The 21,595-nt window shown below is 36.0% G+C and overlaps 1 protein-coding gene across 3 annotated transcripts in view; it reads left to right on the top strand.

Annotated features, from left to right (window-relative positions):
* The window catches only part of RPS6KA3 (ribosomal protein S6 kinase A3), an 86,585-nt gene that overhangs the window by 7,046 nt on the left and 57,944 nt on the right, over positions 1 to 21,595 (top strand). For all 3 annotated transcript variants that reach the window (XM_075429303.1, XM_075429292.1, XM_075429314.1), the window contains exon 2: positions 6,378 to 6,434. In XM_075429303.1, coding sequence (XP_075285418.1) covers positions 6,378 to 6,434 — 57 coding nt within the window. The remainder of the gene's footprint in view (positions 1 to 6,377; positions 6,435 to 21,595) is intronic.

Raw genomic sequence — 21,595 nt, 5'->3', positions numbered from 1 at the left:
AGTGCTCAGCAAAGGAAGAAATCAGTCACCTTAGTCAATAAAATTTAGAATAAATTATGTGGAATTAGTGGAACTTGAAGTAACAAAGTTTTATATAAAAAATACTTGCAGTAATTTTATGTTTCATAAAAATAGACTCATATCTTTATGTTTTTGTTTTTTTAAAAAAGTTTAAGGAGCTTTTAATACTCACATGTACTATTTTGAACACAGTATATGCAAAATGTATTGAATATATGCTAGGAGAGAGCAGCTAAAGAAGTCTAAGATGATAGCTCACTTCTGCTACTTACATATAATAAGTTTTAATCAGGTCAGGATTTCGGTAAGTGCTTTGGATCTATGTGGCTTTGCAGCTCAGGAGTTAGGGCCTTAGTCATTAATTCAGATCTTATTAAAGCCTTATATTTTAGTTAAGCACTGGAATAGACTGTGAAAACTCCATTAGTGAAGATTTAAGAAGGGGTTAGACATAAATGTCTTGTGAGCGACATTGTAGGAATAGCTGATCATGCCTTGGTGCACTGAGATAGATTGGGTGACCTCTCAAGGTCCTGTCAGTCTATTAGCAACTATTTTTCTGCCGAGCTGCGAATTTTTTCTCAGCATAGCTCAATGCTGCTTAGAACAGCAAGTTTGAGTGCCTACAGTTCAAAAGAGTTTTGCTGAATGTAGTTCCACGCAGCGCCATGTGTTGCTACCAGCAGATTTGTTATGAATGTTTCAGTGGGAATACTGTATTCTGTGCTGCTTTGAAACAAGCCAGAAGCGTTGTTACAGCTTTACTCAATTCAAGGATGGCACGGTTCTTGAGCTTTATCTGTCAGTTGAGAGTGCCTTGAAAACACCAGAGTGTAAATGCTCAGGTCTATGTAGGGCCAGTGTTTTAAAGACTAAATAATACCGAAAGTTCGTGTGTATACTTGGGTTTTTTTTGTATCCTAAACTTTGAGAAGGTTAAAGGGGGGGGAGGCGGGCGGGAAGTTTTCAGTTAAATCCTATAACTGTATTTAAAAGTTGTTGGGTAAGTCTGGAAGTTCCGATTGATGAAAACTAGGAATTACCTGGGATTAACTTCAGACTTATGCAGGTAATTTATTTAAATTATAATTCCAAAGCATAGTTAAATCATCACCTATGTTACTCATTGGCATGTAACTTCTAGATAATGATTTTTAAATGGTGTGATTCAGATGTCTTGTCTGCTTATTTGTGTACTTAAAACATCATCCTGCACTGATGCAGAGTGCATAATTCTTGATTTGTCCAATTGGTAAGTCTAAGAATATAACAGGTTTTTTATTATATCTTAATTGGGGGATACGATTCTGCTGTAAGGCACGAATTACATGGAAAAGTCCGTAGTTATATAATATACTGAACTCTTAATGGTTTAAAGACTGGTTACTAACCTGTATGCTCAAGCCCAACATTAATAATTAGGAAATGTTGAGGTTAACGGCGGAAGAATTATACCAAAAGCTACAAATGGTATCAATTTTGTAAGGGATTTTAAAATAACTGACAAATGTAGTCGGGTAAAAAAGTTAAAATATTTGGCAGAGAGGCAACTTAAACATCCCAAAATAGTCTAACAGTAGTTTAAACACAAAGAGAAGTTTCTGGGGGAGGAAGAAGATATAGTGTGATGTCTAATATCAAAGAAGCTTTGGGGACAAACTTATGTCATTCAGAAAAAAATTCTGTTAAAACATAAAGTTCAGCAAGGTAAGTCCAAATTAGCAGAACTTTGATTTGCAAACCAAATTGAGAATGGAAATACTAAACTAAATCTAAAACTTTGAGTGTATACTAGCTGTGATATTATTAATGAAACTAACGGGCAAAATAGGAAAAAATGAGCACTACAGGAAATGTAAAGATTTGTCCACTTAATATTTCAATTAATATGGTTTAGATACCTGTAAAAAAAAACTGTGATGTGAATGATGGGTACCTAGTATTATTATTAAAATAAGATATTCTACACTAAATTTTTAAGTTCAAGTTGCTGTTGTGGATGCTAGATGGTGTATTTGATGTACAAGATTACCCTTGTGGGTCCAGTGCTAATGAGAAGGATACATGGAATAGTGTTAGATTTATTGTGCAGGTGCCAAAGATAGTGCAATTTTGCCAGACTTCTGAGATGAATTGGATCTCTTGCAATAAGTGTTGGAACCATAAAAAAAAAAAAAATCAAAAAAAAACACAACAACATTACAAGTGTCATTAAGACTGTAGATCAATATATAGTTGTAGTGTGTAGAGCGCAGCACATTGCCTGCTTCACAAAAAGTGATTAATTGATTGTGGGTGGGATGTGGGCTACATTTTTTGATGTACTCCTTCCTTACACAGGATTTTGTATGATTATATTTTCTCAATACCAATACCCTAACATATGCCATTATTTGCTACCTCTTGGTCCCTTCCAGTGCGGTTATTTATGGGCATGCATTACTGGTGAAGAAGTGAAATAATCTAAATTTAAAATAAATTTAAAATCTTCTTTAAACTGTCTTTTTGCTGGGAAAATATTGTACTTGATTATATCCTAAGAGTTCAGTGGGTTTAAACCTGTAATTTTCGATTGCTAGAAATATTGATGGTTGATTTCCTGTTTTGTTCTTGGTTGTCTTTTGTGTTAGAGTTTCTGTTGGTTCATATGGGGGACATTCATGTACCAGCTGCCTGATGCAGTTTCCCTCTTTGTCTGCTTTGTGCTTAGTCAGGGAACCTTTAGGATCTCTTTTGTGTTCCTGTCCATGTGCCTTCAGGAAGACTGCTGGAACCTAACTGTGTTTAAGTATTCATTTCTACCAATTTAGTGAAGTGTGGCAACAGGTTTAAAAGCTTCTGGGAGTAAAGTTTGTGGCTAACTTAACATGACTGTTTCCACTGGAAACAGAATAGGAAATAGAATTTGAATGGATTGGAAGAGCATTTTGTAAGTTACCTTTATAAAGGATATGCACCCTCATTTCATGGTGTAAATTGATTGCTGACATGTTTAGGTTTAAGTAGAAACTTTCTGTGGACCTGTTCTGTTGTTTTTCGTATAGTTCTCTTGTGGTGTCGTCTGAAATATGTTGTACTTTTGGAGCCAGAGTACAGCAAATAACTGGATCTTCAATCCATTCTGCTTGCTTAGTGTCCCACTATAGGAGGAGTGCAGCTGAAGAATAATCAAGTTCTAGAGTCTCTGTCTTTTGAATTAGACCAATCTGTGTATGTGAAAGATATATTCAGCCTTCTCTGATACTGTATGCATCAGACTACTATATCTAGTCCCAATCTGTTATGTCGTTGAGACGTGCCCTTCGTTCTAGTTAAATACCAGAGACAGCCTACCAGCAAAATGAAACTTACTTCATTCACTCACCTCTTAAGCGTGCTGCTGACCTCCTTGCTCCACAGTGGTTTAAATATTGCCACTTCCGATAGGAAACTTTTGACTTTGCATTTTAACTCGTAAGAGAGGCAGTACGCTTTGTAGACTTTGTGAATGCACAGCTGCTTTCCATTTAATAGTATCATATACCGGCAAACCATAAAACATATGTACATATACTTCTTTACCTTACATGGCTCAGACTGTTGTGAGAAAAACTGGTTCTACCATCCAGTGATTCCTTTAGCATAATCATTGCTTGGGTAGACCTATTTAAAAAGATCTGGCTAATCCAGTGATCTGGCTCAGACATGACCACGTGGTGCACATGCTGGTTTCATGAGTTTGTTCCTAGTTCCAGTAAGTGTGTTTGGAATACATTGCTGGAATTCAACTGAAAAGTTGAATTCCAGCAATGTATTCAACATACATTGAAAGTATGCAGGATTAAACAGTAAAACCAGATTGTACAAAACAATTTGTGTTGCAAAAGTTTACTGCTTTTTTTCTGGTAGACTGATAAAGTGTTGAAAAAGTCAGTGAGGTTAGAGCCTTTTTGAAAATAGAGGTTTATCTCTTTGTCTTCAAAGAGAGGCTTGTTTCAAGTTTTTGATGGTGTGTTCCGCTTTCAACTACGTTTCAATTGCCTTAAAATAGTAAGCATGCAATCTTAAAGCCTACGGTGTAGTAAAATATTATTTACCCTGCAGTTAAAGTACATTATTATTCAGTGGAATGATTGTTATAGCAGGAATCGCTATTTCTGAAAGTCTGTGCATGGAGCCAATTCAGAGTACATGTCTTTGATACACAGGTTGCCCTATTTTAGGCCTCAGAGTTCAGCCATCATTAATTGTTATATTATAGACTCCTCCATTCCAGCTGAAGTCAATTGTCTTATTTGTTCTACTGGTTTTCGTCTCCTTGTTTCCTATTGTCGATATACTTTGGAAGCTGTCATGTAGCATGAGTAGAATATAGAGATGTGTAGCTAAAATACTAAAGTTAATTTAATTTAATTTAAATATACGCCATAGGTCTGAGAAAAGGCAAAGTATGTGATTTGTGGCCTTGATGGCGATGATATATGTATACACAATGTGCTTCCTTGTAAACAGGCTTTATTAAAAACACTCATTTCTGTTACTTAGCTAAGCTGGTATTTTTACAGTCTTCTATTTGATAATTTCAACTTTTTAAGTATGTTAAGGAAGGATAGTACAATATTCACTGCTTGTACACTATAAGTAAAAGATGCTACAGTAAGGGGAATTTGGGTTTTGGAGCATCATCTCATCAAATTACCCTTAGCTGTACAACTAGAAGGTGTAATGCTGACTGTCCTTAGCTGAGACAGCTTATAAAGATTATAGTCATCTCCATAATAACCTATAACATGCAAAGCTGATTTCTTACTAGCTCTCCCTCAGGGAAAGATGACTTCTAAAGTAGACTAGAGTGATACTAGAAGTCTCCAATATCTTCCTGAAGCCAGTAAAGATGAGAAAATGGCAGTGTTACCGTGTGCCAGAACTCTGCACATGGAGTCACAGTCAGAAGCCTAAACTTCCTCCCCTCCCCATCCACTAAAAAAAAAAAATCTAAAAAAGCCCCATGTTTCATATTTGGGCAATCCATAGTTCTCACACTTTAGCTTTATCCAGCTGTATCTTCTAGCAAAAAAAAAACTTGGGAGAAAACTTGGTAGAGAGCTGGTAATCATCTGAGATTGAATATTCAATGTATTTGCGATATTTGAAAATTAGGATTCTTAAATTGTTCATAAATTGTTAGGATTTAATCTGTCACTTCATATAAAAGATTCTCCTCCAGTCAGGTGCAAGCTGGAAGACTATATTAACCAGAAGTTGTTACAGAAAAACTGAACTCTGGGAAGGAAGGTGTAGAATGAAGCTAAAATCGCTGAATCTCTGAGCAGCTTTTATTACCTTTCCAACATCGAGAAAATATGTATCCATACATGCATGTAACTTTATTTTAAGTAAATTAAGTTCTGAAAAGATAGATTAATTAGGCCTTGTGTTCTGTAGGGAAACAATGCACAAACAAATTGTGCCGCCAGTGATAATGAAAAACATAACCATTTTTAGTAGTTTTTCGTTTGTTTCTTAAATTATATTGAATTGCTGTTAAGCTGTAGGAGCAAACTAAGAATTAATGCCCCAGGTGATATCCTGTACCACAAGTTAGGAAATATATATTTTTCCTTACAACTTGCTAATATTCATGTTTGTTGTGTAAGCAATGTCATTCTAAGTCTTTCAGGGAAGAATGTCTCTTGGAGATTCTCCAAGTATAGTATCACTGACAAGAAAAAGAAAGCATTTGTTGACCAACAAGGTATTTAAGCTTTTGTTTTAATCTGTATAGATGAATTTAAAATTCAAAAGCCTGTTCTTATATGGGTTTTTAGAATGGTCCTTAGAAAAATACAGAAGGTGGTGAATGCTGGCTAATAAAATTAGCATTGCATTCGTAGTTTTTATAAGGCTATACTGTAGTTAGAAATGTTCTTGAAGTAGTCATGGTAGAGTAAGGACTGATTGTTGCTTCGGAAGGTCTTGCTCTTAGAAAGAACCTGTTGATCTGTTCTTTGTTGTGGCTTTTTGCTGTTCAGTCTTCATCAGGTTTGACTGTTCTGCAGAAGTGGTAGTAGTTGGAAATAATGTCTAGCTGTGTAGTAGTAAGGCTTCAAATGTCAGATTGTTTTATATATTTCTTATTGTGACTTCATCCAGTTTGATAATACATGAGGATCAGAGCAAGAGTGGCATTGCGTACCAGCAATATGCAGTCTTCTGTGTTTACTTTCAGTGATTTTTTTTTTTTTTAATGTAGAATATGGAGAAGGGAACACTTGATTCTGTAGAGTAGCATGCCATATAAAAGCACATCTGCTATATATTTATTTCTGTACTTGGATTCAGCATTTCTAGTAACTTGCTGTGTCTGTTTTTTACAGAATGGACAGCAAATTGTAGATGAACCTATGGGAGAAGATGATATCAACCCACAAACTGTGAGTAAATCATGGTTATAATAAAGACAGATAATACAATATTGTAGCACACTGATATGAATTAATTTACAGGCAGTTTGCCATGAGTGTTTTGTTGTTTAGGTTTACTTGACATGAAGTGCAATCTAGGAACCTGATATTTTTGACAGGTTCTTTCTCACTGACTCTCTTGTCTGGTTCGGTATCTTACTGTTTGTTCTGATGAACTTTTATGCTTTCCCTAGTATTTTTGTATGATATAGATTCTCCCTAGTGTTTTTAATACAAGGCGGGCTTTCTTGTGGAAAGCACAAAGCTGAATATGGTAGAAATTATAATTGGTTTGGAGACTGAGAAGGTCTGATAGTAAGAAGTGGCGGGTTAGAACATTCTTGAATAGGAAGGGAAGTTGAGCTCCCCTTTTCTTATCTTGGTAAACCTTAAAAACATGTAATTCTTTTTTGTTACCCACTTTTTCTAGTGCCAGCAAGCAAAGCACTTCCATTGTCTTCTGCTAGTCTCATCGGTGCATAGGTGAAAATATTTTATATCTATGAGTGCCAGAGTATGCTTTATTAGTAGTTAAGGTTTCAGTTGTGGTTGTGTCACACCAAAGGATTCTCTCATGGTTAAATTCCACACAGATTCTGTTGCAGACACATGGGCGCTGACTGTAGGAAATACGATTCTTTCCGAATGGCAATGTGCACCATAGCTTTTCCCCTTCTAGTCTGATATGCAAAGTGTAACAGCAGTGATCACCTTTGTTTTTTCTGTACTGTCAGATTTCTTGGCAGTATCTATCTCTGCCCTTTTGTCATTAGCATTAGTCATTTCATATTTTCCTTACTGACCTGTGTAAAACTAGATTATTTGCATAATGAATCTGCATTAGCCGGGAAGACTCTTTCTATTCCTCTTCTCCATAGAACCAAGAAACCAAGATACAAGGTTTTACATCTTCTTCCTGGGATTCTGGTTGAAAAGTTTAGAAGTGTCACACTGGAGTGCATTCGAATAACAAAGCTAGTCCGCTGAGGCCCAGGGGTTTCCTAAGTCTTTTCTCTGCTGATGTGGGTTCCAGCTTTCCTCCTGTGTTGCTAATTTGGCTAAGTTGGAGTAGAAGAGAACTTCTGTTCGTTATTTTAGAGCTGACAAAGCTGAGAGCTCCAGAAATGCTTGTGTGAAGATACTCAAAGATGATAGCTGTAGGTATCAATTTAGATGGTGACTTAAGACCCCTTCCCTGCCTTAGGTAAGATGCTAAATGCTGAAAAGTGCTTAGTTAAATTTTCATAGTGATGGAATAGCCAAAGGCAGAGGCTGAACTATTAATGTAGATCTTGAGCGTTTGGTGTAAACCAGATCTGGACAGTAAGTATTAGAGAGTTCTGAACTAATGCATTGTGAAGCACACATAGGCATAGAGTGGTCACTCTGAGATTGAACTAGCAAACAAACACAAAAAAACAGGCATCTATTCCTTTTTTCTTCCTTCCCAATAACTTTTTTTTATCATTTCAGCTATCTGTAAATTCTGAAACACCATACCTCATATTCCTTTCAGCTTTTAGTAGTCTTTCAGGGGAAAATCAAAGGTGAGGAAGGACTGTGAAACTGTAGTTTCCATTGTTCTTGCGACTGGGAGGCATTAATCAATGGAATTCTTAACCCAGGTCCCTTGAAAATAGAGGTTGCTACTAAAGAGAAGATCACAGTCAGGAAGGTTCATTGATAATTTAAGTTCCTTATCTTCATGGCAAACTTGCAATTTACAAAATTTCATAATGTGAAGATACCAGTGAGTTCAAGTTTCTAGTTGCTATACCTGTGACTTTTTCTCAGACATGAGGGCAACTTCAGTGTTTACCTGTAGTTTTGTGTGAGAGAGTACTAGCTGACTTAAGCCTGGTGATAAATGGTCTTATCAATAAAACACGACTTTTGGAACTCCGCATTTGGTTGCAGTTCAGGGTTCGTATGCTGGTATTGCATGTTGTGCAGACTTGTGGTTAGATGGTCAAAGCTGTTTCCATCTACGCAGCACGGATGTAAATGCAATGCCAGAGCAGTTTCTCTCTCTGCTGAAGTTGTGGACAGAGCCAGTTTAGATAATGAGTGGAGTTGCCTTTTCCATGCTTGTCTTCAGACATAGCACCTGGCATTTATGGAGGCTAAACCAAAGCAGTTGCCTTGTCATAGAAGGAGAGTCAAGCACGACTTGCCTTTCATAAACCCATGCTGACTGGGCCTGTACGACCATCAAAAAATTAACACATTTCACTGATATTCTTTCTGTCATGCTTGAGGTACTTGGTTGAGATTGTTTTAGCTTTTTGATGCCTCAGACCAGTAATTTAGGAATTTATTTTGCATTTATTTCTAGGTTGTGGTGCATAAAACGTTGCCAATGGTAATGTAAAATAATCTAGGTTTTTACACAAAAAATTTACCGTGGCTGCTCCATCAGTTACAGCTGGAAGCTAGCTTTTGCATTCTGTCACCTAATAAAATACTACTTCAGCTGTGATGTGATATTCTTGCAGTGCTTCATATCTGTTTTGGTGGAAGATAAAGGCTAATTTTAAATTACCAATGAAACTCATTTAAGTTCTTCTGTTTAACTTTGCACTGAAATGGACTTAGAGCACGTACGTGGTCACTGACTATGAAATTTCTCATCTGCAACTGAGGACAGTAAAGTGAATGGGCCTAGCATGTACCAGTACGTCAGGTAAGAAGACAAAATTTTTTGGTAGGTGTGCAAGGTATGCAAGTTCAGGATAGAGAGAGAGTTGCCATAGTTCTGTGGAGATAGCAGGTGAAAACTTGAAATACTGCATCTTTTTGCTATGTTAAGTGTTTGGGTAGTATGCTGATAATGCAAATCAGATAAGAAATTTAAAATAAATAATAAAGCCTAACACATTTTTATCTACTTAGGAAGTCTCTCTAGTATTCTGTGTATCAAAAAATCAGTTTCATTTTGTTACATCCCTGTTCTTTTGGTCAAAAGTAAAGTTATTTGACAGGAGACTCTGAGTTGCATAGCTTTGATTCAATTTCAGTAGTTTGTTTTAAGAAAAGCAGGAGTTATAATGGTACATACAGCATCTTGGACTTCTCAAACAGGTGTGGTTCTAAGTCTTGCTCCTCTTAAAAGAGGAATCATTCAGTATTCTAGTTTTATTACAATGAAAATACTGGTTGTATCTGGCTTTATAGCTTGCTGTCAGCATTTTTGTTATCTGACATATCTCGTAAATGATCTGGGTCCAGCAGGAAATAAATGTAAGAACAAGTAAACAACTGGCTGAAGCTTGACCTAATGTGAAAGCTTAAGTGAACCTTACTGAAAGAGGGGAAGCTATTTAAAGCCTTTTATTTGCTACCTTTCTCACTCTTGTGCTGCCTACCGTTGCTTTCTGTATCTCTGTGTTCATAGAGACTGAGTAAATTAACTGAGCAAATTAATTGTTTTGAGCTCTTACAGTCATGATGCATGCTTTACTTAAAGCTAAACAGAAACTACAGCTGGTCCAACAAATAGCTTCCTATTTTGTATGTATGTGAAGAGGTATCGTGTGTGCTGTGTTCTTTGTTCCATTCTGTTCTCTGAATTCAATTTAGCTGTTAAAACACTGCAACTGGTGTATTACCGTTGCACTCTACTACCTTAAACACACAAAAATATTAGATTCCAAGCATTTGTGAAAAGTCCTAATACTTTGTAAGTTGCAGAAAAACTCATGTATATTTGTTTTGGGTAACCTACAAAGACTGAAGATCACTTATTTTCAGTACAGGCAGGAGTGGAACCTATTCAGGCTCAAATAACTGGGATGAAAAAGGAAACGCTCTCTCCAATGGAGGTGGTTAGGTAGTGTTGTTACACTTGGCTTCTTGTATGCTTTGGTAAAACTTTAAATGAAACTCTACTGTTAAATAAGCAGAATTAAAGCATACATAGAATTAAATAGAATGAAAGCATAAAGCAGTATATTAAAATATGCTGATCTGAATGATGAAAAACTGAATCTCAGTAGCTGCCATGCTCTTACTAAAAACATGTAACTGATAACGAAGACTGTAGTCAGTGGGTAGTCAAAAGCTAGTGTAAGAAATGCTTGCAAGTAAAAGTCAGTAGTTAAAAATGTTTTTCATTTATTTTTCTCTAATAGAATTTAAATAAAACAACTGTTTGCAGTCAGGAGACATGAAAATTATGACCTTTGTCTTGCCAATCGGTGTTTTAATAGAAGAGTGTATAAGGAAAACGTGATCTTAGAAAAGGCTTTAAGATCCATTAGAAAAATAATTTGAAGCATGTAGGCAATATGTTCCCTTCGTCAAAGTACTGATCTTGATCATTCAATTATTTGTAGTAATGACGTTGAGATTCTATATTACGCATGCCTGTATACTGAATGCTTTACTATAAAACACTAGTCAAACTGGGGCAGGGAGTTGTCAATGTAAGGACAGGGAGATCACTCACCCATTACAGTCATGGGCAAAACAGCCCCCACCACTCAGGTAATAATACTAAAACTGGAGTAATCTGGGATGATCTTGTTTGTTGTGTCACTGTCGATGAAAATAATGAAAGCTAAGAATGTTAAAATGAAGTAATTCAGCAAAAAAAGCATAATTAAACTGACAAATGTTTAGATCTTGGAATAATTGAGGGAGTCTTTAACTGATTTTTAGTTTCATCTTGAGTTTTAATATTATAGTGTTGTACTAATGAGGACTCTTAGTTTCAAAAACTTTGTTTGCATTTTGGCAGATTGAAGCACCGTTTCAGGACTGCTCCAAACTTCTGTTGGATATTGCTGTTCGGGTGCTCAGTAACAGTTTCCGATTACAAGAAAAATCTTGTGTATAAACATGACCGTGAACATATTTCTGATTATCGTTTTGATATGTTTGTTTTCCTTTTGCTGGCATAACCATTACATTTCAGTTTTCTGTGTGTGTATTTTTGTAAGCATTTTGATGTAAATTCTTGGCTCTGTGGTAGGGGTTGAAAGACATAGCTAGAATTTCTTAAATATTACAGAAATATTTCACGAGTGTTCATAGACCACCGAGTTTGTGATTTCTCATTTTTTACAGACTGATACTTAATTGTAGCTGAAACAGCTGCTTGGATAGCTTATCAGTAGTAAAACTGTGACAAGTTAATATTTTTGTAGTTTTACAGAGAGATGAGGTATACACTCAAGTTATTCTTTCACATTGATTACACGTTCTTGAATGTGTAATTATTGCCTGCTCATATGGAAATCAAACTGAGGGAGCTTTCTTTACAGCTGTAGAAATACATTTGTTTGAAACTATAATATTACGTAATTCAGTATAACGCTGTGTTCCTTATTATGAACTAAGTTGTAGTTTTTGTTAAAGCCAATCGATAACCTGGCCATGTAATGAAACAGTGTCCAGTGAGTAATGCAGTGAAGGAAACAATCTGTGTTACAAACACTAAACTTGGACTTTAAGGTGGTCCATAATTCTTACATTACTTCTAATGTGTATTTTACTAAATATAATTATGTATAAGTACATATGTATGTAATTCTATTTTACAATCAAATAGCTTGATTCTTGAACAAAAAAGTTTCCCAAGCAAACCATTTATGTCTGCAAAACTTGAATCCAGTTATTCCCTTGCCCAGATTTTCCTTTGTAAGAGGCTGAATACCTTTGTTTTTTCATCTAGTGTAATGAAATAAGTGTATTCTAAAGCGCTGTGCTGCAGCTTGCATGAATTTTGGTAGACTCTTATAGTGAAGTGCATGCATCTTACCTGTGTAAGAATGGACTTGGCGGTCCTCGTGTAAGAAGTTACAGCATGCTGGTAGACAGTGCAGAGCTTTTAGTCTGCAATGTTAGCTGTTAGAGACCAAACCCATAAGAAGGCAAACCACAGAATATTTTTTTCCCCAAAGACGTCATCAGGTGTTGAGGAAAGGTTACAGCAAAACTCTTTCGTTGATGTCTTCTATTAGATTTTCTAAGTGGCTCATTTTGCACTTAGTATCTTAGGTGCAGCGTATTTTCTGGATCTTGATCAGAAAACTGAAGAATTTGAGAGTATAAGCAATATTAGAAGTCAAGCTGCTTGCTTGTTACATGAAGAGAAAACAGATGGTAACCCTGAAAAGCCTGTAAACTAGCAGATGGAAACTGCCACACCCCTGATTAATAGAATGTTGCTGCTTTGGCTATGTAAACATACTTATTATGAAGAGAAGTATATTATTCAGCTTCTGAAAAATCAAAAAAGTAGCTCTCCATTCCTCAACTGTTGACCTTAATCAAATGAGGGCTTTTAATTCCTTATGTGTACTCCATCTGTTTTTTTTCCAGATAATTGAGGTACTACAGAGCCTTGCTTGTCTTAGCAGTACAAAGACTTAATTTGCATTATTACACTTCTCAGGCTGACGGTATAGGAAGATTGTCAGTCTACCTGATAGACTCCACTTAGATTAAATGCTTCATCTTTTTCTGATTATGTGTAAAAGTGAGCATCCCACAGCAGCGTGCACATTTTATTCAATAAAAGTTATGGATTCCCACATGTTCTGTACTGCTTTGAGAGTTTCTCCAGTATCTTTCAGTTCTCCTGCTCTCTGTGGAGGCTGTGAGCCCCATTCGGCTGAATGTCTGGACAGCAAGTCTGATCACATTTTCTCTTCGTTTTTGTAAATTCAGACCATCCAATTTAAAAGGAGGGGAAGATGAGAGATGAGCTCTCTTTATATTTCTCTATTGGAGGATGAAATGGACTGTGGAAGTGGAGTTCTGCAGTTGACAGAACTGTCACTGACAGGCATAGCAAATTCCTTTTGTTTTGGAGACACTTATATTTCATGATAAACAGGTATAATACCTTGAAGTCTTTGATAAGGATTTGTAAGCACAGCAATTTGCTGGAGCAATTTGTCCTTGTTATCAGACTTCCCTGTTGGGGACTACTGCCCTCTAACCTGTCTCCTTCTCATATGAAGGAATATTTAAAAGGACAAGCTCTCCTCTGAGATGCTCAAAATGAATTATGTAGCATGTATCTTGATGTTTCTGGTTGGTTGTTAGTGGTCTTTGGGAACCATGCAGGCTTTATTCTCCCAGAACACAAGAAATTTCTTCCACCTGCTGCAGACCCATGCCAGTTATAGGAGAACTATTGTTGTGAAGTAACCCCGCTGACCCCTGAGCACTGTGCTTTGTGCTTCGCTGGGAGGTCACATAAAAGGTTTGGGAGAGCAGTAGTCAGTAATTGTACAAATGCTGCAGTTGAAATGCCTTATTCCTGTCACCCTTAACAGATACAGCTTATCTGCAGCAGAATACACTCATACCCTTACGAGAAAAAGGGAAGAAAATGGTTATTTACCCACAGTATCTTTTCAGCTTTAAAGAACATTGTAGTTAGTGTAGGTCTTGCCACTTACTCTTCGTTTCTGCTTTTAACTCTCCTTGGTACCGTAGAGTTTAATTTAGTGATTTGGAGATTCCTGATCACTCTGCTTTTAGTACATTCATACGTGTGCCTGACAAGGTAAGGCAGAGAGCTGAGATGGTCTCCCATTTATTTATTCAATTTTTTTTTCAAGTTTTCAAATTGTAAACAACAATGTTGCTGTTAAACTGCAGTTCTTGAGAGATTTCAGTTCTGAGGAGGAAGTAGCTGGAAGTTTAACACAATTGAAGAGAGGAAAGCTTCAAGTAATTTTTGCACCATTTATGAAATACTTCAAATCCTTCTGTTGCAGTAACATCCTTGTGTTCAAGAAGCCTTGTTTTTCCCGAAGCAAGCGTAGAATCATTTTTTGTGCTGGGTTATTGCTGCTGTAGTAAAGGCTTTCTTCCAAAAATACTGTAACACACTGGACTGTAAAAAGTACATTGTAACTGGGGACTCAAGGTATAATAGGAGTTACTGAATGCCTGTGTAATCTATATTAATAATTGTGTATATTCAGTATGTGGAATTTGAAAGATCCATCCCTGTGGGTGTGACATAAAAAAAGACCTGAAGGAGTACAACAGAACAGAAAAAAGGCACATTTTTGCTTGTGGGGTCCTGATAAAGCCAGGAATGAGGGTTTTTTATGTCATCTTTGCATTTGGGTAAGAGGGTCTTTGCTGGGGAGACATGTAATCCAGGTTTTAAAGGCAAAGTTAGAAACTGATCCTGTCAACAGCCAGGATGTGGTACAGAGACAAAAGTGACACATTCTGTCACTTAAGTAAATTCCTGACTTTGTCTTCTGAAGATGAATTAAAATCTAAAAAAAATGCAGTAATGCAGGTATTTGTTAGAACCCAATCAAGGGAGGTAGTTTGGAGGGTTTGTTTGTTTTGATGTCTTGTGCAGGAAGAAGTACAGTATTTTGCAGTGTGTTTCCTTTGGTACAGAATGCCTTTGACTCGATGTTGTTACTTGCCTTTGTTGCTTGAAGAAAAGCGGTCTTGCTCCATATTGTAGTGGAGGATGCACTATGTAATTCAGTGTTTTTAATAAATATCAAAAAAGCTGAAGATACTGTCAGATTTAGAACAAAAAATTCTGTACTATGTCTAGAGAGTTCAAATTTAAAACTTCATCTCTAGCTTTTTGAAGTAATTAGATCAAATTCTAATTCTTAAAAACAGAGGTGTTTTAAACATTGAAAGAAAGCTTAGGTATTTTTACTACTTTAAGAAATTTTTCACTCTCTGTAGAACAATATAATATTGGTGCATAAGTCAGACATTCAAGCTGGGCCATCCAATTCAAATAATTTCTGCATTCTGTCTTGGCCTGACCTTTGTAACATCTGTGTAGCATTTTCTATATGCAGGATTTCAAAGGGCTATGCGCAAGGTCATTTTGGTCCTCTAATGACTCTAGTAAATAAAAATGGTGCTTAAGTGTAAGCATACTGGATTCTCTGCATTGACGTCTAAAATGCTCTGACGTATGTTATCTTAAAATATTTTGTAAAATTACGTTAAAAATCATAAAAATACAGTTATCGCATGTAGGACTTAAAATAGGTGCCATTCTACTTAAATAGTGAAATGTTGCATAGTAGCATGATTTCTGAAATAGATGTTGATCTTTTTTATACTTTCTGGGAACCAGGAATAAATAACATCTGCAATAACATGTTGCTATCAGGCAATCAGTTTATGTTTCCTGTGCTGATCTTTACAGCGTCAGCAACACAAGTACCGCTGCTGCCCAGTTTTTCTTTACCATGGATGGGGCGAGGGGGGGATTAAAAAAAAAATTTTAAAAACCCCAACGATGTGGGTTTGTTGTTTGGTTTGGTTTTTTTTTTTTTTTACCTTCTCCCCACCCCCCAACAGTGTCTGACTTGTCTGACAGGAAATTTTCTAATTGCCGGAACAGCTGGTCACAGCAAAAACGCCAGGGTTGGTCTTCCCTGCTCGACTTATGATCGCTCAGTCAGAAAATCTAAACATCATGGTTTCTTAGTCATGTTTAAGTTTCTGGCTCTACGTGTTCGTTCTGTTCGGGTGAGCTTAGTTTCTTATTTAAAATAATATGGGGGAAAAAGGGAAAATTTTCTTTTAATTAAACTTCTAATTTCAAAGCAGTTTTAGTCTTTGACTGCTTTGGGATCAGTGCCATCTGTATACAAAGCCTTTTGTATTTTGTTTTTTAGGAAAAAAAAAAAAGTTTGTTTCTGGTGTGCTCATTCTTTGTAGAAGTTTCTAAGGTACCTGTTGATATTTTAGCCTTACTGGGAAATTTTTACCTATATGTAAATATTGTGTAACTGACTGTTTTTTTTTTCTCCAGAAAGGTATGAGCTTAGTTGTATGTCAAGTTTTCTCAACAAGAGTCTAGTTTTATTAAAAATGTTTGTCTTTTTAAAATTAATACTTAGTGGTTATTTTAACAGTTACATTTTCGTGTAGTATTTTAAATTGTAAAATATGGTTATGTGTGGAGTGACAGTTAAAATAGCTGAGGCTTATTAAGATCTTAAATTCAGTTCTGAAAACAGCACTAAGATTAGTGACGCTTATATTACAGTTAGTGTTACGGTTATTTCAACTTTTAAATGATAATTTAGTCATAACAGACACTTAATTTGTATAATTTGTCTTGTTGTTGAGCATATATTTAAACGTATAAGTTTTTTTTTTTAAGTTGAGAAAAATCTCTAGTGGAGAACTGTATTATCCCAAGCACTGCTTCTGAACTATTTCACAATAAATGTAAACATGCAATGTGATACAGCATTTTAGCGTCGAAATGCAAATCACTTTTCGTGTTTCTCCTCCTATAAGTCTGCAAATACTTTTCAGTGGGGGGAAAAAAAAGAACACCACCTAAAAAAAATCCACAAGACCCCCCCCAAAAAAACCCAAACCCTTCTTACGTACTGTCGTAACATCTTAAATGAAGCAGGTCTACTAACTTGCAAATAAAAGGGATAGTATTTTAACAGCCACTAGCCTAGGTCCTGGTTTAAACTTTGCAGTATGTGTTAGAAAATGAAATTGAATTTGCTTCCCATAACTGAAATGCTAAAACAAGACATGCATGTAAAACAATAGAACATAGGCTGCGTTGTATACAGGTTTTCTAATGTAAACCTTGTAAAATGAACATTTATCAGCTCATAGTCCTGAATGATAATTCTTTTCCACAGTCAACGTGAAAGGTATTTCTTAGAAGTCTCTGATCCAAAAAAAAGATGTTGTGTTATCTACTTATGCCAGCTTGATTACATTGTCTTTAACATTCGGTTGATTTTAAAATGCTACACAGTGCAGCCCACATAAATTTTAGACTATATTTAGGTTATTATCTCAATAAAACAGGAATCATAGCTTTCATAGATTAGTGATGAATATGCTTGTGGATTTTTTTTAATAATTGATTTTTTTTTTCTGGCTTTGAATTTTTTTTTTAATTGTGATGCTCTGAAATGTTAGTGCTTACAAAGTAGGAACAAAACTTGTATCAAAGTTACTGGGAAATGAAAGTTCCACCCAGTGAGTACTTTTTTCCAGTGCTGACATGCACAGACTAGTTCATGAGATAATTTCACATTCATGGTGTTTGATCAAAAAAATTTTATTACAAAACTGCTTTTCATGTTGAACATTGAGATTTTAAAATGCTTACAGGAATTCCTCAGCTCTACCTGCTAAAGAACCTACTGCTCACAGTTGCTTTGGGAAGGAAGCACTAGAGTCCTACTTCTGTCCTGGCCTGTGTATTTTGATTCTGAGGAGGGAAAGCATCTTCAGAATTACCCCCCCAGCCTTGATCAGTCATATTTATCCAAAGGGCCTCATCTATCCTTTGACTTGTTGCTTAGGGACAGGATTCATTCTTCAAACTCCCATCTTGCTCCATCTAAAACACCAAAAGAAAGGGAGGCGTTTAGTCTCAGTAACCAACTCTGCAGTCTTCATTGTGCGAGTGAGTTGGCTACCTGGAACAAATGTGGACATAGACGTCTTTCTAGATCTCAAAACTGTTGTAGTAGAAAGCCAGGAATGGAAAAGAGTAGAAGGTATAGAGAATAAGGAATAAGTACATAAAGTTTTCTTTATTATCTCTATGCACTGTTCTTCTCTTAGAGACATAACAATTTAAGAATTAAAAAACCCTTTGAAACTAAACATTTGCAAATAGAGTTTGCTTTTAGGAAATCTTCTGTCAGGCAAAACAATAGATGCCATCTTCAACAAATAATGTCGGATGAAAGTGCAAGTTTTTCTATCTTCTAAAAAGCAAAGACATAAATTGTGAAAACCTGTATTTCTGACTTCAGATGTCCACGTTAGTTAGAACTTCTGCTCCAGTCTTGCTTTTCTTTGGTACTAGTGTAGAACAGACAACATACACAGAATATCCGTAAGTCAGCTTGACTTAATTTTATGCATGGCAGCATTTTGCTTTTTGTTGTATTAGAATAATTGCTACTTCAAAAGCAGCGTTTTTAATCAGCTTTTTAGAACAATTGTTTGTGTACAAGCATTTATGTAATCATTAGTTCTATTAAGTGACTCAAATTGAATATTAGTCACAGATACAAGGAATGTTTTTTATTCCATGGTTTAGCTCACAAATATTGCTTACTGAAGTAATGGGAGATTGTGAAATTCTTGTTGGACATTGAATTTATTTTTTTTTTTTAAGGGCAGTTTTGAATTTAAAGGTAGGAGTATAATGAGTGTAGGATGTATGAATATTTATAGGATGTGTCTGAGATTCTTAAAAATACCTAGACTCGTCCACTCCTCACATTTTTAACTCCTGTTTTTGACTTAAGAAAGATTTCCTTAAGCCTGATACAAAAGGTAAAAGTAATTGGTTTGCAGTTTGTTGGCTCTTTTTTACTTCAAAAACCATAGCTCGTATGGGTTTTATTTCTTCAGGTAATACTGACAATTCATCCTACATTCATAACAAGTTGGGAAAGTAAAAATGTATCTAGGATACTTCCTGTCTCAGGGGAGGGGAGGAAAAGGAAATTATGTATATGAGCTGGGGAACTGTGCCAACATTGAGTCATCCTTCTAAAATCACTTGATAGCCTTACTGTCCTTACAGGACATAACTGCTTTATGTAACTTTAGCACGCGGTTTAATATCAGTCAGTATTTCAGAAATGCTTTCCATTTGATTACAGGAATCAACGTTATTCTGCCTATGACAGAAAATTGTTTTGCCAGATAAAGCAATGCCCAGCTGAGCTCTGATAAGAGCAGTGAAGGCTAGCAAAGTCGTAAAGGGCAACTTGCAGTTGTGGTTGGAGTACTGTTAAGTAACTTGCTGGCTAATCCATTTTTCTGTTTTCAGCCTTATCTTCACTTGCACTGAATGTACATGTGCCTCAAGAACATGCATTTGTCTAGAGGAAGCAAAACATTCCTGAAAAAGAGATTGAGAGGGGTGAAAACAAAGCTGCTGCTTCCGTAATAAAAATGGAAAAAAATCTGTGTAGCTACATACCTGATACCAACAAATGAAAACTGGTAAAACAGTATTTTTGCTGCTGCTCAGCTTTCAAGTGGAGAAGATTGCAATTAGCTCTTTATTAATTGGATTTGCTTTTTTGAAAATTACATGATCAGTAGTAGAAACTGATACAGCAATGGATTTGTCAGATAAGTTAAAATTAATTAAGTGCAGCTGAACAGTATTACAGGGAAGTACACTATGAACTGTTCTTTACACTGACAGAAATTACTATTACCTGTTTTATAGGAAAAGGGTTGCTCTTTAATACTGTTGAAATATTTGTATCTTTATTTCAGAAAGTTAATTCTAAAATTTATTTTAGGGCTGTTGTCTTATCTTGAAAGATGGCTAATGTTTGAGGAGAGTGTTCGCCAATACTGGCAATATAGATCTGACCTAGTTGTGATTAAAATGAGCAGAAAGATTCCCTCCTCCCTAGTTCTGGTTTCTGACTGTGTAAAAGTTGAAATTCTAGAATTGTGAACTTTCCTAATGGTGATTCTGGCTGTTTCTCACGTGTAAAGCATCACTATACAAAATGAATATATAAACCAAATTTTAAACCTTTTTAAAAGGTTATTTTAAAGTGAAAATATTTATGAAGAGTTTCTGTTGGGATTCCAACAGCATTTCTTAATGCATTATAGCGTCCATTTGGAAGGCGTGTTAAAAATACCAATATTGGCACAGTTAAATGCTAGCTTGTGTATTAGGAACAAAGAATCTTGCACAATTTGGGGGACTGACTTGGCTTTGACAGGCAGTGACTGAAAGGGCTGGTGATACCCCTGAGCACTCAGCTGAACGCAGCCTCGCGGTGCCTTCGCAGCTGCAGTCTGCAGGTTGAGGCGGGAAGATGGTCGCTAGGGGTAGTGGAGGGCTACTGCTCTATGTGCAGCATAAAGTTAGTCCAGTGTTGCAGTGTCTAGCAGAGACGCAAGAGCTTCCAAAATAACACCAAAAATTAAGTATTAAAAATAAACAATGGTTCAGAGAAGACCTTACAAGACCAGGAGCTGGAAGGTGGCTTTACGGCAAAAAATCTGAACAAACTCTTACCTATCTTAAGGGGCAAATTAAGTCATAACTAAATCTGTAAGTAACTATACGTGGAAGATGCTTCTAATTGCACATTCTTAACTCTGTTAAGAGCAGTACAGAATTAACAGGTATAGGTGAAACCTGGTAATGTTGGAACCAGGAATATCAGTATTGAAGTGAATTTCTCCAGTGGTTACTTAACCTGGCTTAGGTATGAGAATATATTTTAATTGTTTATTGAGATTAATATTTGTTAATCTGTTTATCTAGTGTTTACTGTAAGTCAAAGCCTTAACCTTATTTTTACAGTTTTCTGGTCAGCATGTGAACAATGTTTTCTGTCCAGGAAGACTTTTTTTGAATACAGGCCCCGTCTTAAGGATTTTTTGCATACACCACATTTCCCTCTCACTGAGTTTTGATGAACTTGAGTAGGTATAGTCATGTCTGTCCTAGTCATCTGTGCCTCTTATTAGAAAAATACAGTTTATTTAAAAGCCCTACTGAGAGGCAAATTTCTTCTCAATTCCAAAAACAAACATACTATGGTATTTTTTGTTGAGAAATTGTGTCGTAAAATTCAGAGGTTTTGGTTTATTTAAAATGAGTGTGAGGGATAATGTTTTATCCTTGTTCCTTTTTTTAATATCAGTTATTTCATGACTTCCATCTCTGTTAGCTGCAGAAGAGGCTGGTATGTGGCCTTTTACTTTTTCTCCCTGTGAAACCTTTTATTCAGATGTTACAGGTTTGGTGTTGTATTTCTTAATGTATTTCATATAGCCAGCAAGTGTGCAGATGGATGGTGCTTTGATCAGTGATTAGTCGGCTGCCAGCTGAAATTCACTGCACTGCTCAGGAGATTTTCACCTACATCTAGATAGTATTCATTTTCTGGGAAAGTAAACATGCAACCTTGTTTTGCAGTCACTTCTGTCCCTTTTATTAACAGAATACGGATGTTGTGTGTTATCTTTAATTTCCCCTTCCTGATGTTGAGGACTGGAGATAGGATACAGTTATTCATCATATATCTTACATGGTACTGGGCTTTTCTAAATCCATATATGAACGTCTTTATAAAGAGAATTTTCTGAGAAATTAATTTCTGAATTCGTTAGAAGCTTCCTGG

This window comes from Opisthocomus hoazin, chromosome 1 (assembly GCF_030867145.1).
Source record: "Opisthocomus hoazin isolate bOpiHoa1 chromosome 1, bOpiHoa1.hap1, whole genome shotgun sequence".
NCBI lineage: Eukaryota > Metazoa > Chordata > Aves > Opisthocomiformes > Opisthocomidae > Opisthocomus > Opisthocomus hoazin.
Note: the sequence above shows the minus strand (reverse complement) of the source record. Positions and strands in the feature narration are given on the sequence as shown.